This window comes from Adiantum capillus-veneris, chromosome 24 (genome assembly GCF_014529385.1).
Source record: "Adiantum capillus-veneris isolate H3 chromosome 24, ASM1452938v2, whole genome shotgun sequence".
NCBI lineage: Eukaryota > Viridiplantae > Streptophyta > Polypodiopsida > Polypodiales > Pteridaceae > Adiantum > Adiantum capillus-veneris.
Window position 1 is genome coordinate 92,368,784 of NC_140954.1, and position 17,427 is coordinate 92,386,210.

The 17,427-nt window shown below is 43.8% G+C and overlaps 1 protein-coding gene across 3 annotated transcripts in view; it reads right to left on the reverse strand.

Annotated features, from left to right (window-relative positions):
• Positions 1 to 9,190, reverse strand: part of FTSH12 (FTSH protease 12) — a 67,545-nt gene extending 58,355 nt beyond the window's left edge. For 2 of the 3 annotated variants that reach the window (XM_086497927.1, XM_086497926.1), the window contains exon 1: positions 8,270 to 9,190. In XM_086497927.1, coding sequence (XP_086354053.1) covers positions 8,270 to 8,839 — 570 coding nt within the window. In that variant the 5' untranslated portion in view covers positions 8,840 to 9,190. The remainder of the gene's footprint in view (positions 1 to 8,269) is intronic. The other variant, XM_086497925.1, reaches the window with a different exon arrangement.
• Between the last annotated feature and the right edge of the window lie 8,237 nt (positions 9,191 to 17,427).

The window sequence follows — 17,427 nt, forward strand, 5'->3', positions numbered from 1 at the left end:
CTTGCCCCTTGAATTAGACAAGATTCCTCGCGGGAAATCTCTCCAAAATGGCCTGTACAAGCACCCAATGCTTTCCTGAGGCTCCCTTGACAAATAAACGATCCGAACCCTTGCACCTAGCCCTCACCAAGCTGTCCAAACCTGTCCATGGCTGTAATTGCAGGTTTTTGACCCAATTTCGCCAACATAACGGCGCAAATATCCCTATAGGTCAAAAGTACACGTCAAGGACACTTTCCCTTGCGGTATGGAAGCTTTCCAGTGAGCTGCAGGTCAATTTCAGCATGCTGTAATTTTCTGTTTTGCCACTTTTAGGTGCCTACTGCCCTGTACACGCATCCCAAGGCCTTTCCGAGGCTCCCCTGGCAATTCCCTACAGTTTAGGTGCAAAACCCTAAACCTGCAGATAAATACAGAAGGCTGTAATTCTCTGTTTTGGACTGTTTCGAGCGGAGCGAGCACGCCTGCACGTGTCTCAGGTGCTCCCGCACGCAATGGGACAGTTCCCTTTCAAATCGGACGAGTTTTCACGCGAGAAAACTCTCCGTTTTCGCATTCCTTCGCGATGGGAACTGTGCGTACCTGAAGGGTTAGCAATTAGCTAATCCGGTTCCTGTACACAAGGCTCTTGCCTTGGCAAACGCGCATAAAACCCCCATAATTGTACATGGTCATCTGAGAAGCCCAACTAGTGGGGCATTACCATATGTGCAAAGGGGAGAGAGAGATGCGCGAGAGCAAATCATCGCACTACATAGAGCAAGGGAGAAGTCAAGCTTTCCATTAAAGCTGAGCACCTGCACCTACTACTCACACACACAGTAGCACTCACTTATGGGCTGAAATCAGCCCCCTCTCTTGAAATGGGCGCCCCATCTTCATGCAAATCTGGCAAATGCATCTCGAGCCGCCATGTGTCCAGTTTGCCTCTTTTGAGTTAATTCCCTAGTATCCACCAACTTATAAGTGTCGCGAGGGGCCTAAATGACTTTGAACTCAGCCTAGACACCCTTTTATTGCTCGGATTCCAATGCCGATTAGCCCGACCAACTCGTGGTGACCTGCCCTTCCCAACTACGGGTGAAACTCTCGGCCATTGGCCGTTTCACACTGACCATGCAATGTCCGATCATTTGCAACTTCAAAAAGAGGGTCCCAAAAATTAAACACAAATCATCGGAAAGAAACCAACAACTCAAGTTAGCAATTGCCACGTCCTGCCCTTCCCGACTGCAGGTGAAACTCTCGGCCATTGGCCGTTTCACACTGACCATGCAATGTCTGGTCATTTGCAACTTCAAAAAGAGGGTCCCAAAAATTAAACAAAATCACAACTACTCAAGTTAGCAATTGCCACGTCCTCGTGACATACCACCCTCTTAAAATCGCAAACGTCCTCGATTGCGTGCCATATACATACCATAGATGATCTTGTGTGGTAAGCACCCTTTTATCTTCGCATGTATCCGCAAGAAATACTGTCAAAACATGTGTACAAATGACTTAATGAGACCTTCATACTTTTGTCAAACTGTACACTGCTATTGCACTGAATCCATGAGTACATTTGATGTGCTAGCTCTATCATTACCCCTCCTTTGCAAACGTTGGGTTGGGGCATACATAGGCTGTAACCCAAAGGCCTCAAGGTAAAGCTGCAATACAATTGGTGACTCTGACAGTTTATGCTCTTCCATCCACTTTGCATCCATAGGTGGAGAGTTCTTGAACTTCACCAAGTAGCATCTTTGCAACCTGTCCCTTAACTTTTATGTGTGCAAAAGGCTCTTGCCTCCACAAACGAGCATAATTCCACGACACTGTGACGTACCACCCACGACCAAGTAAGCTCAAATTTCAAGATGATTTAGCGATGCGTCAAAGAATCCAAGCAATCGCCTCAGAGAATCGGCAAGCAGCGTCACCTGGCAGACCCACATCACTCCCGCAGGAGATCTAGTGGCCAATCTACCACCATGAGACCTCTCCCTATCTCATCTTGGTTCATACTTGCAAACCCTAAAAACGCAGCAAAAAATCAGCCGTAATTTGACTACTTTTTGGCAGGGCAAACATGCGGAATTTCCTATCTATCCTGTGAAGAGTAACCCTCTTCCCTGGTGTCATCTGTCCTATCAGCCATAGTGTAATTCCAAGTTACTGTACTCTGTGTCTTTACCCAAAACAACCGAGGCTCACTCTTTGAGGAAAAAGTGATTGATATCCCGGAAATGGAACCTTGAAACCGGCCCGTGGTGGGACAGTAGGCGTTGGCTTTCACCCGAAATTCTTTACTTTACTTTAGACACACAGAGGAACTTCACGAATAAGCCTGTGACACTGGAATTCAACACTTCAAGACAAACCACGGCCCGGCAACTAGAGCGCTACCAAGCAAACAGAACACCTTGTTGGCCCCAAAGATTGGCGTCCCTTTCGGTATTTCTTTATTCTTATTATACTTGAGAAAAACCTGTAAACTTCCACAAGATGTCCCACTTTTATCGGGCTGAAATTCCTATACGCCAACCCGATTTCGGTAACATAACCACAGTAGAAGTCCCCACGGACAAAATCCCAAGCAAACATTGACTTTCCACGCATTTTAGAGCGCTTTGCAAAACCTGGTGAGAAATTGCAACTCGCTGAATTCTTTGTTTTGCGCTCCGATCCGCGTGCCGATCACTTTTCTGGGTAGCCCTCGAGCTCTCGCACCTGTAGGGTCACTTGCCCCTTGAACTGGACGAGATTCCTCGCAAGAAATCTCTCCAAAATGGCCTATACAAGCACCCAATGCTTTCCCGAGGCTCTCCTGACAAATAAACGATCCAAACCCTTGCACCTAGCCCTCACAAAGCTGTCCAAACCTGTCCATGGCTGTAATTGCAGGTTTTTGACCCAATTTCGCAAACATAACGTCGCAAATATCCCTGTAGGTCAAAAGTACACGTCAAGGACACTTTCCCTTGCGGTATGGAAGCTTTCTAGTGAGCTGCAGGTCAATTTCAGCATGATGTAATTTTCTGTTTTGCCACTTTTAGGTGCCTACTGCCCTGTACATGCATCCCAAGGCCTTTCCGAGGCTCCCCTGGCAATTCCCTACAGTTTAGGTGCAAAACCCTAAACCTGCAGAAAAACACAGTAGGCTGTAATTCTCTGTTTTGGACCGTTTCGAGCGGAGCGAGCACGCCTACGCGTGTCTCAGGTGCTCCCGCACGCAATGGGACAGTTCCCTTTCAAATCGGACGAGTTTTTACACGAGAAAACTCTCCGTTTTCGCATTCCTTCGCGATGGAACTGTGCGTACCTGAAGGGGATTAGCAATTAGCTAATCCGGTTTCTGTACAGAAGGCTCTTGCCTTGGCAAACGTGCATAAAACCCCCATAACTGTACATGGTAATCTGAAAAGCCCAACTAGTGGGGCATTACCATGTGTGCAAAGGAGAGAGAGATGCGTGAGAGCAAATCATCGCGCTACATAGAGCAAGGGAGAACATTAAAGCTGTGAGCACCTGCACCCACTACTCACACACACAGTAGCACTCAATTATGGGGTGAAATCAGCCCCCTCTCTTGAAATGGGCGCCCCCTCTTCATGCAAATCTGGCAAATGCATCTGGAGCCGCCATGTGTCCAATTTGCCTCTTTTGAGTTAATTCCCTAGTACCCACCAACTTATAAGTGTCGCGAGGGGCCTAAATGACTTTGAACTGAGTCTAGACACCCTTTTATTGCTCGGATTCCAGTGCCGATTAGCCTGACCAACTCGTGGTGACCTGCCCTTCCCAACTGCGGGTGAAACTCTCGGCCGTCGGCCGTTTCACACTGACCACGCAATGTCCGGTCATTTGCAACTTCAAAAAAAGGGTCCCATGTCGGGCCAAAGTGACCAGAGTCCTTTGTTGCAGCCTCCATCGATGTTGTGGAGAGAGAGAGAGAGAGAGAGAGAGAGAGAGAGAGAGAGAGAGAATTAACGTCTTCAAAAGGCCAAAGTGACCTATGAGACCAGAAAGTTACAATGTGGTGAATCTGATACAAGGTCTGAGTAACAAAAATAAAAAGGGTGGGAAAAAAGGGGGGGTACTACTATAGAATCCTGTCAAGACAACACAATCTAAGTATCCTCAGAGAGGGCTAAATCACAGGAGATCATCGTCGGTCCCTGGCGGGTCTCATCAATCTCCTCATGGACAATAGTCTGACCGGATGTCGTGCATGTCGGTCCAAAGTGATCCAAATCCTCTAACACGGCCTCCTTCAAAGTTGTGTAGTCCTCCGCAGTTGCGGCCACCTGGATCTCCCTAACTCGGTCGCTCGGTCAATCAGCTTGCCTCTGGTGTGAGGAGAATGTGGGCTCTGCTATGGTAGTAGCTCCTACGATTGTCCAGTGTTTGCTCTAAAGAAGTCTGTGATCCGTCTCTGGGACTGGCTAGCCTCTTCTCTCATGAGGCTCTCTCTCTCTCTCTCTGTGTCTGCGCAACCCGAGCAAAAAAAATCCCAGGCATCTTTGGTCCTCGTACCCCATGACTCTAGAGAGTGGTCCAAAGCCCTCTCTGGACAGGCAGTGGAAGCGGTCTCGTATCTCATAGTAGACTGGGCAGTGGCATGTGGCATACGGGGTATGTCCTGGCCGCTACTTGCACTCCACTGTATCCCCCAGTCTCGACCCGAAGCTGGTGTGAATATGTGCGTATCTGGCCGATAGCACATCGTATCCCATGAGACAAGTGGGTGTTCATGTATCTGGGTCTTGTCACAAATCCGTCCTCCGTAAGCTGGAGAAGATGCTCTCTGTAGAAAGCCATCTTCATGCCCAGCTCTTGTGCCAGCTGTATCCAAGTCCTCGTGTTTAGCTGACTCAAGTCCTGGCGGATTAGCCTGGTGATCTCACACTGTGTAAGAGTCAGAGAGGGTGCATCCAGTGAGTATTAGAAGGGGGGCAAGCTGTCCATGTTGAACCCATGTGTCTGAAACCATGAAGTCATCTCCCCATACAACATGCTGCATAGCTAACTGTCGAGAGGACTCAAGTGCTAGGCGGGCATATCTGTCTCTAGGAAGGTCCCACAGGTGGTGTATAAAGGAGACTGATCTGGTAAACGCCTCAACCACTAGTGGGGGGCAGCTAGCTCTGCTCGGATAATGTCACGTGGTACTGAAGCCTTGGCTCTAATAAACCGCGAGATCATAGAGACCAAAGGCTTCCCCATGCTCCCCCGTCCATCAGTGTATGTAGCATTCCTCTGTGTACACAAGCCTGCAGGCTGTCTATGATCAAGAGTGCTCACAAATGTTGACTGCTGATACAACAGAGGGCCTGGGCACCCGCTACACACATGCAGAGTGATCACAAATGTCCATTGATGATAGAGCAGAGAGTGAGCCCCCACAATACAACAGAGGGTCTGGGCACCCGCTACACACACACAGAGTGATCACAGATGTCCACTGATGATAGAGCAGAGAGTGAACCCCCACAATGCATACGTGTGCTAGGGGGCTGTTTGACCCCACAAGGCCCAAAGACCAACCAAAACAAGAAAAACCAAGACATGAATACAGTAAAAAATAGGATCACCAAGGCTACAACAAAACAAAAAAAAATCGCTTCATCCCTTGCAACCCTGGCACACTTAGGAAGTAACCGGTTGGTACCATAAGCCGGGGCGGTGAAAGACTGAATCTGACTTGAAAGACGACTGAAACTCTCAAACACTACACATAAGAGGAACTGCAAGGAATGTGTGGCATTCCCCTCGGAGAAGATTGGCCCCCCAAATAGTAATTCTTTAACTGTGTTAATTCAAGCAAAGTGTACAAGGTCCTTTGCTCAGGGACCACTCTCACAATCCACATTACAGCTGGCACTAAGCCTCTTATTCATACTCGCAATTGCTAAAAGCAACTCCCAACGCAACTCTAAAAAAAACTCATAACATACAAGCATTGTGACAACTTTGCAAACAAAGGCATCTGCGTAAACTGTTACATCAGCAACGCAGTTTGTACAGCCTATGAGATTCGCCATAATTTGCACTGGTTGTCCACACAACTCAGCCATGTCATCATCCAGTCCATACGACTCTACTGCCATGTCATCGATTTGTTACATAGGCTCCCTCATGAGAGAGTAAATGTCCGCAATTACAGCTAGCAAACCCAAACTAAGAGAACACATTAATAAAGATTGCTTCATGCAATCACGCTCAAGCATCAATCATTTGGCATACCTGTAAAAAGACAAAACTTGATTCCACTAGTCATCACATCCTCGTCTGAATCAAACTCATTCAGATGTTACCGATGTACTGGTTAATAGAGTAAAATGCTGCAGAAGTTCATCCCTCAACTCAAGTAAACCTTAAATCTCTAGAGGGGTCTTCCACATAAACATCCGAGTTTGTACGAATTATATAACCGGCCAGTTCACAATAGCAGGCGGTACTAATTCAATTACCTGTTCATGTCACACAGAGGATTGAGAAGAACAGGGTACACAGATGCGTCCAGCCACTAGTGTCACAAACGGATGACGTGGCAGCCTCTGCTGACGCGGACAGAGCTGCACGGACAGGCTGACGGGGCAGAGTGCCACGTGGCAGAACAATACGGATTTCCGGTGTCTGCGCTGACAGTGCTCGCGAGGCAAAATGTACGGACTTCCACGTTTTACGCTGGCTGCTCACGTGGCCTGACTCTACGGATTTCTGCAAATGGCGCTGGTGCTTTTGACAACTTTTGGAAAACCAGTTGCTTTTGGGATTGAATTGATTTTGAGTTTCATGCTTTTGGGGCTCTGCTTTTAGCATCCCTTGTAATCTTTATAAGTGACCCAAGGGGGCTCACTTCTCAAAGCATCTGGAGGCAGAGTCTGAGAGCGAGCACCCGCGGGAAGTTGTACTTTGCTCAAAGATTAATACAATACGGATTTCCGGTTTCTACTCTGACAATGCTCGCGTGGCAGAATGTACGGACTTCCCCGTTTTACGTTGGCTGCTGGCGTGGCTTGACTCTACGGATTTCCGCAACTGGCGTTGGTGCTTTTGACAACTTTTGGAAGACCATTTGCTTTTGGGATTGAATTGCTTTTGAGTTTCATGCTTTTGGGGCTCTGCTTTTAGCATCCCTTGTAAGTGACCCAAGGGGGCTCACTTCTCAGAGCATCTGGAGGCGGAGTCTGAGAGCGAGCACCAACGGGAAGTTGTACTTTGCTCAAAGATTAATATATAAGAAATACCGAAAGGGCCAGTCTTTGGGGCCAATCTCTCTTGGCACGGAACTACACCGGGACATGTCGACTCTCTCTCTTAAATTGTGAATTGTTTTTTAAGAAGCTATGTTGTGTCGCGACAGAATCTAGACTTGGGATGTCCAAGTTTGTTACAATGGTATCAGAGCACGGCCGATTTCTCTTCTACAGGGAAATCCCATCCCTTTTCTCGCGACACCTATGGATTTCGAAAAGAATCAATCGACCTCTTCTGCAACCGTTGAGGCGGGAGGAGGCAATACGGCAAATTCAAGCGACTTAGCAGAAGATGAGTACACGCCACCTCGGCCTACACAGTATGAACTTTTGGAGATGCAACGTCGACAACAGGTTGACGAGTGCACAAAGCAGATGCTTCAGTTTGCTAAAGATCATTTTCTTTGTGTCTGCAACAACTAGCACAATGGCCACAAATTTAGAGCTCTTATTGTCAAAAAGCAACATGTTTTAGAAGCATTTAAGTTTAATTTTCTAAATGCTACCGAGTTGGGATCTGAAACTAAATACATCCACAATCATAAACTATCCATACAGCAAGCCATGTCATTGTCCGTACAATGCTGCAAAGTCGTCATCCCTCTGCTGCCAGTTTAGCATCCATATTGTTGTCAGGTCAGATGTTCGTACAGCAATGCCATGTCATCACTTAGTGACACATCTCATAAAAAGGGCTTCGTTTAAAGCTCACATACATAAAAACAAAGTAAAGTATCCACCCCCGTAGTGGCTTGCACCCCTCCAGTACAGTGCTCGACATAAAAAGTAGTGACAAAGAAGCACTTCATTGGCACCACATCCTCCTTTAGGTGTAGAGATTGCCTATAGCACAATATCATGTGTCAATCATTGGCATGAAGGGTGACTGAAAAAGGGGGCAAAAAAGTATGCAGAAAAATTAAAAATGGCATATTCCAAAGAACCTGCCAATTGCAACATATATCATCGATGCACACAAACAAGGAATTCTATGCAACAAGGCTAGACAACTCTTTGAGTACCTTCCATAGTTCAAGACGGTTCCATGACATGAACTGTGGCCAAGTTCGTTGCTTGAAGATGTCACTAGAATGCCTTGCCTGGACGACGAGTTCATTTGCCATGGCAAGAAATAAAGGCATCAACTGTTGCCGTCTTTTTTCAAGAAATGCAAGGCATACCAGATACACTTTCCGAATAGCCTCCAACTCTTGACCTGCATCTGTCCTCAACTCCTCGTGAAATCTATGCATGTAACGATGGGTTCCTGATACTAATGCACTTTTAACTGACGTAAGAAGTTCTTGCCAACCCTTGCTTTCAAATTTGTCATCCTTTTCACTCTGCAAATCATTGTCGTCTTGCTGTGACCCTTCTGCATTATCATTTGCACTGGCCTGGACGTAGGACGAGCCATGGCATAGTGACAAACGGAATTGCCCAGTATTGGAGCAAACCAAAGTGCTCAAATCACTTTGGGGTTGTCTTCTGACCAGATTGCTTGTTCTCGGTCTTCTGGCGAGATTGTACGAGAAACTAGGGGTAGCTGGAGAAGAGCGATGGCAATCGCTGTGAAAGGAAGCTGCAATCATGTCGCCCTTGCCTGTATTACTTCTCAACTGCCTTTATGGGAAAGATTTACAAGCTTCATCCCCATAGCCACCTCCTGTGCACATGCGGGTGAGGTTCTGGGTTTGGCTCCTTGATAAGTATATACTATAGTATAGTATAAGGTTAAAAATGCACGCTATCCACACCATTTACCCCGGTTAGGATTGGAAAAGGCGAAGGATTTTAGTGAGCGAAATGAACGGCCAAACGAAGGTGAAGGTGAGAGGAACTCGCTGTTCTGGAAATGAGGGGTGGAAGGAAGTCGCTACTCTGGCAATGCGAGGTGGAAGGTAGATGGGAAAAGTTTTAACATGCTGAGCAGAAATGGGAGGGATGTGGATGGTAGACAACGCAGTGAAATTCAATAGAAAGGAAGACAAGCAAGGTTTATCTAACACATGGTTTATATCGCCTTTTCTCATTGCTAAAAACACTTTTTCGAGGCGGGGGTAGCGCCTTGTGAACAGGTAGTATTAGGGACCGGATCACAGGGAATAAGAAATGGCTTGCCGTTTGAAAGTGAAAAGCGCATAGGGAAAGTGTACAGAATGCAAGCTTTTGTTACTCGTAAACAAAGTTGACGGTTGTTGCGAGTGTGAGCTCTTCATAGTTACAATGGCTTTTTATAAGTGTTGGTATGTCGATGATTTCTTGAGGATGAGCTTTGTGAAAGAGGAAATCGATCTCCCTTAGGATATGTAACTTCGCCAATATGCATATGAATAATAGAAGGTGCCCTTTTGAGGGACATTGACGTAGACGGTCAACCTTTATATGTATCTTTACACTACCTTCGTTCCATGTAGCATAGTAAAGGATCCAAAAATTGTTGTGATATTATGCTATGAGCCAATCGCTATCGTCAAGTTGCGAGCCTTGTTTCTCCACCCATAAGTACATGTACTTCTTAAGTATTAGAACTTGGAGATGTGTTGGCAAATGGTATTGCAGCAAGTAAATTGCTTGGTGGAATGGATCGTCCAGTTCCATGGGCACTAATGTTAATCTCCCAAATGTGGTAGTAGCACATGCGCAATTAGAATTCTTCGTGTGGCAGTGCATGCAACTATTGAACCATTAAATGTGAGTGTTTATTGATATTGTTGATGCCAACTAGATAACAAAGTGGAAGAACACTCTCAGAAATTAAAACCATGATTGCTAGATAACAGTTCTGTACATGTTAGAATCAGAAGCGAGAGATATTAGGGCATGGTCATGCGAGGCTTAGTTATCAATAAGCCTCGATCGGGTTTGATCGTGGCAGGTACGACGCGCAGAATATGACGGGCAGCAGCGGGTAGAGAGAGAGAGAGAGGGAACGAGGGGCAGCAAGTGAGAGATGGCTTGAGTTGATCGGCAACGCACCGGCATAGTTTGAAAACTGTGCCTCTTTTGGCATAGTGACACAACTTTGCCGGTGGCACCTGCGACGTTGTCAGAGGTGGTCGGGCGTTTCAACTGGAAACTTAGCCTCGCGTGACCATAGCCTTACCCTACAACAAAGAGAGTAAATGATTGCACACTATATCTTGGTAAATGGTCTATCTTGCTTGCAAGAGTAACAAGTTCAATTTACACACGATACATGAAACTTTTAGTTCCTTGCAAGCACAACATTGCTTGCAATTGGAATCTTATCAAGATTCAAACTAATATAGATTGAGATAGAGAGAGTAGGGGAATATGTCCCCCTTGACAAAGAACAAATCAAAACGAGGGGAGAATTTTGGATACGCTCTCTCTCTCTCTCTCTCTCTCTCTCTCTCTCTCTCTCTCTCTCTCTCTCTCTCTCTCTCTCTCTCTCTCTCTCTCTCTCTCTCTCTCTCTTTTTTTTGCTAAAGGCACCGGCTATGGAGATCTTCTAGAAGCAATCAGCAACTTGGTGTTGTGGATATCTTCCAAAACCAAGGGGGAGCTTCTGGAATCCCAATGTTGTTATTAGCTTGGCTATGGCCTTATTATATTGTGCTACCTATTAAGTACATCAATGCATGACCGAGTGATAGTGTTGAGAATTGAGTTGGGGTCAAGTACTTTGTATGCTAAAAATCACCCTTGGTCTAAAAAACACGTGCAGGTGTGATGATCCTAAGGACTTGAGTTCACATTGCAATTCAACCTGGAAAAGGAGTATGTCATGTGACACTTTTGAGAGTTTTCAAACATTAACTACCCACCTTAGATCCCTCATTGTAGGATTTTAATCCTTCTGTGGGAGACCTACATTACCTCTTTATTCTCATTCTTTTCTACTTCAAGAAGCAAAATAAACATCACCCTCACTATCACAACTAAAATTGGTGGTGTTGTCTTCATGTTCTGAATCTTCATGACTAAATTGATCATACTCGTCATCCTTGTTTAGATTTTTAAGGGTTGCTTACTTGCCATATTAACACCAGATTTCCAAGCAGTGAAGGTTACAATAGCGGCAAGATAGCTCTCAAAGACAAGCTACCCAAGAAACTTCAAGAATGTATATATGTGTTGGAGGAGAAAGTACATTCCTCTTTCAGCTTCACTTTAAAAATCCCTTGAAAATGGTTTCCAAATGGAAAGTGATCTCAAAGATATCCAACTTTATAGTACCAATACTAAGAAGAAATGGGAACATCTAGATTCAATCCTAAAACAAGAGAATATTTTTTGGCGAGCATTTTTCGACGAGCACTTTTTTACTGTGAGTGAATTCCAAAAATATTCCTTTCCTCTCTCAACGCTTCATAGTTGAGATCCGCTCCTTCTTTTTCTCTCTTGACTCTCCCTCGGCCTTGTCCTCTCTCTCTCTCTCTCTCTCTCTCTCTCTCTCTCTCTCTCTCTCTCTCTCTCACACACACACACACACACACACACAATTGTTCCCTTGGTGAACACACCTTGATCAAATATCCATCTTTTAAAAATCTCCCTCTTTTTTTTCCTCTTTCATGTACACTCATACAAGCTCATAATTTGACCCGAATCATTGCACACACACACACTCTTTCAAATATCATAATCTTTTTCGAGAGGATAATGCTATAACCGAAGATATTCTCTATCTCACTCATATACACTCATACACATGTGCTCTATACACATGCTCTCTCTCTCTCTCTCTCTCTCTCTCTCTCTCTCTCTCTCTCTCTCTCTCTCTCTCTCTCTGAGAAATTTTTCCTTGTTGAACACACCTCGATCAAACATCCATCATTCACAAATCTCCCTCTTTTTCTCCTCTCTCTCTCTCTCTCTCTCTCTCTCTCTCTCTCTCTCTCTCTCTCTCTCTCTCTCAGACACACACACACACACACACACATATATTTCTTTTCTTGGCGAGCACACATATATCAAGGACAAAAAACACACTCAAATCATTAAACATGTACACACTCTTTCAAATATTTAACACAAGTTGATCACATATTGTGATCTCTCCCTCCCTCCCTCCCTCCCTCCCTCTCTCTCTGTCTCTCTCTCTGACACACACACACACACACACACACACAAAGGACAAGTATACGCCAAAAAAAATTTACACCAAGATTAATGCTAATAAGTGGAGAGAAAGAATGATTGTTAGACAAGATAATCCAAAACATATTCACCAGTGGTCCAATACCAAAACAATCCAAATCAACTTCGTTGAATTCAACACATGGTGGAAAAGATGTCACAAAATTATCCAAACATAGGGCTTTACTCTAGGTTGGAATATGTGCATTCATGACTAAGAGCATTGTAGACGTCTACTTTGCCTAGCATAGGTTGATGTATGAACATGTTTTCATTTTGGCTCACTCCAAGCACTCTCAAGAAAATAAAGTACAAGTGCTTACAAGCCAAATAAGATTTCTTCTTGGCCTCCCTATCGGTGAAATCCAAATATGTGCAATAACATCCTTGATGTGCACCTCATACACCCCCACATGTCCATCTCCTGCATGAGACTCCACCTTGAAGACTTCCTGTGCATTGTCTACAATTAATTTTCAATCACCTTAGCCTTTGAACAAAGAATCAAACCAATTTTCTTTGCTGCCTCCTCTGAAATGGAAGTACAAAATTTGACTCTTATGCCAACTCTTAGTATTGAACCACTCTTACCTGTTTTGTTGAAGCAGTAGAGGAATCACCTCCGCCCCTCAGAGGATTCCGCATTGTTGTTGCACCCAATTGTTCCTTTCCAACTAACTCCACTTGAAATCCTTTGTCAAGCAAAATCTCAATTTCTTCATCTATAAGATTTGTTCCTAGATCACCAACCAAATCATTGATAATGAATAACATGGTTGGGATAGAACCAAAACCATCGCTTGAGTAGCCCATTTGGATGTTTTCTATACCCCTCAAAAGAAGGTGTAGGAGTCCCTTTACTACATGCCAGTATATTTTGTCCACATCTTTTTCCATTACTAGGGGAGCCACTACAGGTTACACGGGTATCGACTGGAGTTCTTCTAATTTCCCACATAGCTTCATTGACCTTTCATTCCAAAACACAAACCTTTGCCTTGTCTTTAGAATTATCACTCCCATTTGCTACCCCTAAATCCTCCATGAAAATGATCTTCCTAGGCCTTCCACGTGATGTGCAGTCACGTGTTTTTGCATTGTACTCTAATCTATGTGTGGATTCATCCTCAACATCAATCACAATCGATGGCCCTAGCTTTTTCAGAACGATTTCTTTGTCTTCTTCAAGAGGAGTGCAAGCCTTATACATGGGTGTTCCAAATGTAGCCTCATATACTGCTCTTATCACATGTGCTGGACTAGAGGAAACTCTCTCCTTGAGTCTCTCTAATGATTTACCCTTCCCAATATGTTTATGTTGAGAGTAAGAAACTTCCTTTGTGCTTTGTAGTATTGCATTTTCCATATCTGAAGTACATGAATCATACAATGATTTATTTTTTTGAATCCCCTCACCTGCAAGCCAGCTCCCATGCTTACTCTCAGCCTAGTTGGTTCTTGGAGTGTTTGCCCCATCACTACTTCTCTCTACTCCTATCATGATGCTCCCCCAATGTGAAATACGCACCTCCCACCAACTCAACCAAGAGTCCATTGCGGGGATGTTTTTGTCCATGCAATGTCCATTGCGCCACCATTGTCGAAGGAGACAAGACTCTGCAGCTGCCTCTCTAGAGGGGGCTAAACGCCACTTTTTGCACATTTCATTGTGTGTTTGGTTAGATGAAGAAACAATGTACTTTGTTGTGTGCACCACCATGCTTTGCTTCCAATGAAAAAGGAAAGATCACTCTTGGTGTTGTATAACATTGTCTTTCCCACTGTTGAACACATTACAAACTGCATTCCAATTGGCTTGAGCTTCGTCGGTCATGAATCCATAAAATTTTCTCTCTTACATCCATGCCTTTCCATAACTTCATTTATGCACCACCAAAAAAGGATTTGTGTTTCCATGTCCTCCTCTTTCATCATACGAGTTGCAATAGTGAGGAGATCTTGCATGCTTTAATGTAAGACATTCATATTATTATACATATCATTAGTCGTTTCTTAAGATATGTCAAACTCAAAAAATATATTCCTAAAATAATGAAACTTGGATCGTAAACATAAATCCAATCCAAAGGCAGGGCCAACCGTAGTGTGAAAGTTGTATTTTGGGTAAGATACAAGCATTCAAATTTTCCAAAGGATGGTCTAGTAAGAGCTAACTCGAGTTCTCCGAAGTATGTAAGCCCATTATCAGCATAATTAATGTATTTTGTCCTTGATCTTCTGTGGTGTCCTTGCATTGTGTGTAGCCGCCTCATTCTCCAAGGTGGCTTTTGTAGAATTGAATGCATTCTTTATTTGCAAAACGTTGAAGCGTGATGATGATGATGCCATTTTGTGTGTGTGTGTGTGTGTGTGAGTGAGAGAGAGAGAGAGAGGGGGGGGGGGGGGGGGGGGGAGGTAGGGTAACTTGAGGGAGATTAGAGTTGGGAAAGGAGAGAGAGAGAGAAAGAGAAAGAGTATTGAGAGGGAGTTGTAGTGTACAATGTAGTGTAGTGGTTGCAAATCTTCTATTAATATTTATTTACCAAGAATCCACTTTTTATTAACCATTATTATTTAACAAAGCTACATTAAAATCATTTTAAAAAATAAATCTCTCTCTCTCTCTCTCTCTCTCTCTCTCTCTCTCTCTCTCGTTGACACGTTTTACCATGCCGAAGGGAAACCACTTGACAACGTGATTAGTGTGGGCCCCTTGCACAACGCGGGTAGTGGTCCCCCCCCCCCCCCCCCCCCCCCGTGTTGACCCCATCAACAATGTGCATGCTAATTACGTTCTTAACACTGTGTATGCAATGGATAATATATGCACAACACAAAGTGCACGCAACTACACGGAGGCTTTCCATGCAGTCAACGATGCCACAACGTCCCTATTCAATGCCATGTATTAGCTTGATTTAATGCACATCCAACCAAACTCGATATTGAGCAAGTTTCTTTTATTGCCAACAATGTAGTCATGCTTTGAGGGGAACATGTTTTTCGCACCCCACAAGAGTGTGCAACCTTCGAGCAACATGTGGACGTTTGGGTAGAATTGTGGATGACATACATTGATGCACAAGGTTAAAGCCAATGGAGCCAACAATGACAATAATGATGACACTACGATGAGGACAACCAAATTTCCTCGTTGAAAGCTTTGTTAGAGCGATAAGCCCGTGAACCCATATGAGCATCTTGTATTGTTTTATTTTGCTCCACATCTATCTGATTGTAGTTGTTATTTTAGGATGTGTACCTTCAACCTTAATGTCAACACTAGTGACTTGTACCCTCTGTTTGGCTAGCTCAATCAAGGTGAGAACCAACTAATGAGGAGAAATATTTCATTTGAAGATGGTTTGAAGGGTTTACAAGGTATCCTCTTAGTGGAAAACATGGGCAAACCATTTTCCATTGGCATGCACAACATATGGCATTAACTTCCAAATTGAAGGGTTTGCAAAGGATCCTCTTAGTGGAAAACATGGGCAAACCATTTTCCATTGGCATGCACAACATATGGTTTTAACTTCCAAACCCTAGGCTTAAACAAGAGAGCTATACACAATGCAACTACCACCACCAAAATAAATACAAAAGTCGAGTCAATATGGAGATGTAGCAATCCATGTTCATGGGCTCCTTGATGAGAAACACATAATCCAATCATGACTCTAGGCCGTCACCTACACACAGCGCATCTTGACTCCCAAACCATTATCCTTCACTGTAGGCTATCACTATGTATACCCTGTGTGTACCTTCTTCTCCAAGACCTTCTTGGCTCAAAAAAGCAATTTTCTTTATGTTTAATAGAACTCGTTCATTTTTTGAGTACCCAGGTATATGTACAAAATCATCAACACTATGCGCCCTACTCAACTGTCACCCATGACTCAAGACACTTGGCATATACCACTTGTGCACACTTTTTACATGCATAATTTATGTACATATGATGTCCAAAAGCATAAGAAACACATCTAATTTTTTTTGTGGTGGCCTACATCCCTTTGCATATACACATCATACCCCCTCTAGATTGGAACTATAACATGAACATGTTCAAGTGTTCCATGCTTTGCTTATCACATGATTCTTGTTTTTCCTAAAGTTGATGCCATTGAGTTTTCCTTATACATTTTTTTTTGCCATACAATTGTGAGTTGAGAGAATTTATATTAACTCCGATAAGAATACAATTGCCCTCAAGCACTACATGTGCCTTGAGGGGGCTAGGGTTCCATCAGAGACTTGTACATAGATTACGAGGATACCTACCAGAGATGTTACACCTACCCTCTTGAGTGTTCTAAGCACAATATCATCAAAGAAAGAAACATTCAATTTGTCCTCAAAGACTCAAAGGTTCCTAGACTTCCATAGCTAGTTCAGAGTTTTCCTTATGCATCTTATAATCAAGGTAGTAAAAAAGGCAAGCAATGAAAAATGAGCAAGTCTTGAAAAGTGAGCAAAAAAATGAAGTGAGAAACCTTAGACTAGAGGATTAGAAAACACACAAAAATTATACTATACTCTAAACTTATTAAACAAGGAACTAATAAAGATGTTGTTGGTGTTTGCATCAAAGCCTTTTTAGGGGTTGCTAATGCCCCTCACACAAAAGCAAGGATGCAATGTAAGGCCATTAGTGTTATTCTCACTGTAAATGGCAGGAATGACCACTTAGCAGGCGGATGGATTGGAAACTTCCAGAGACGATTACTACAGGTAGTTAGTATGGTAATTGGCACATTGCATAGTCGGTCAAAATCTAGTCGAGATCCTATAAATAGAAGTCACTACATCATTTTGAGGGACTTGAGACTTGACACTTAAGAGCTGACTTAACTCTATACTATTCCTGAGTCCTAAACCCTTGTATCTCATATCTTGGAGTTGTTACGCTCTTGTAATCCAAATCACACACAGAGTTTGTCTCATCATTGTACTTCTTCACTAGCCTAATCTAAATATACAATCTCAGTTTCAGTTCCCACTTCCAGTGTTCAATTCCATTTCCAGCTTCAGTGTTCAATATTATTTACAGTTTCAATCTTGTCTTTCA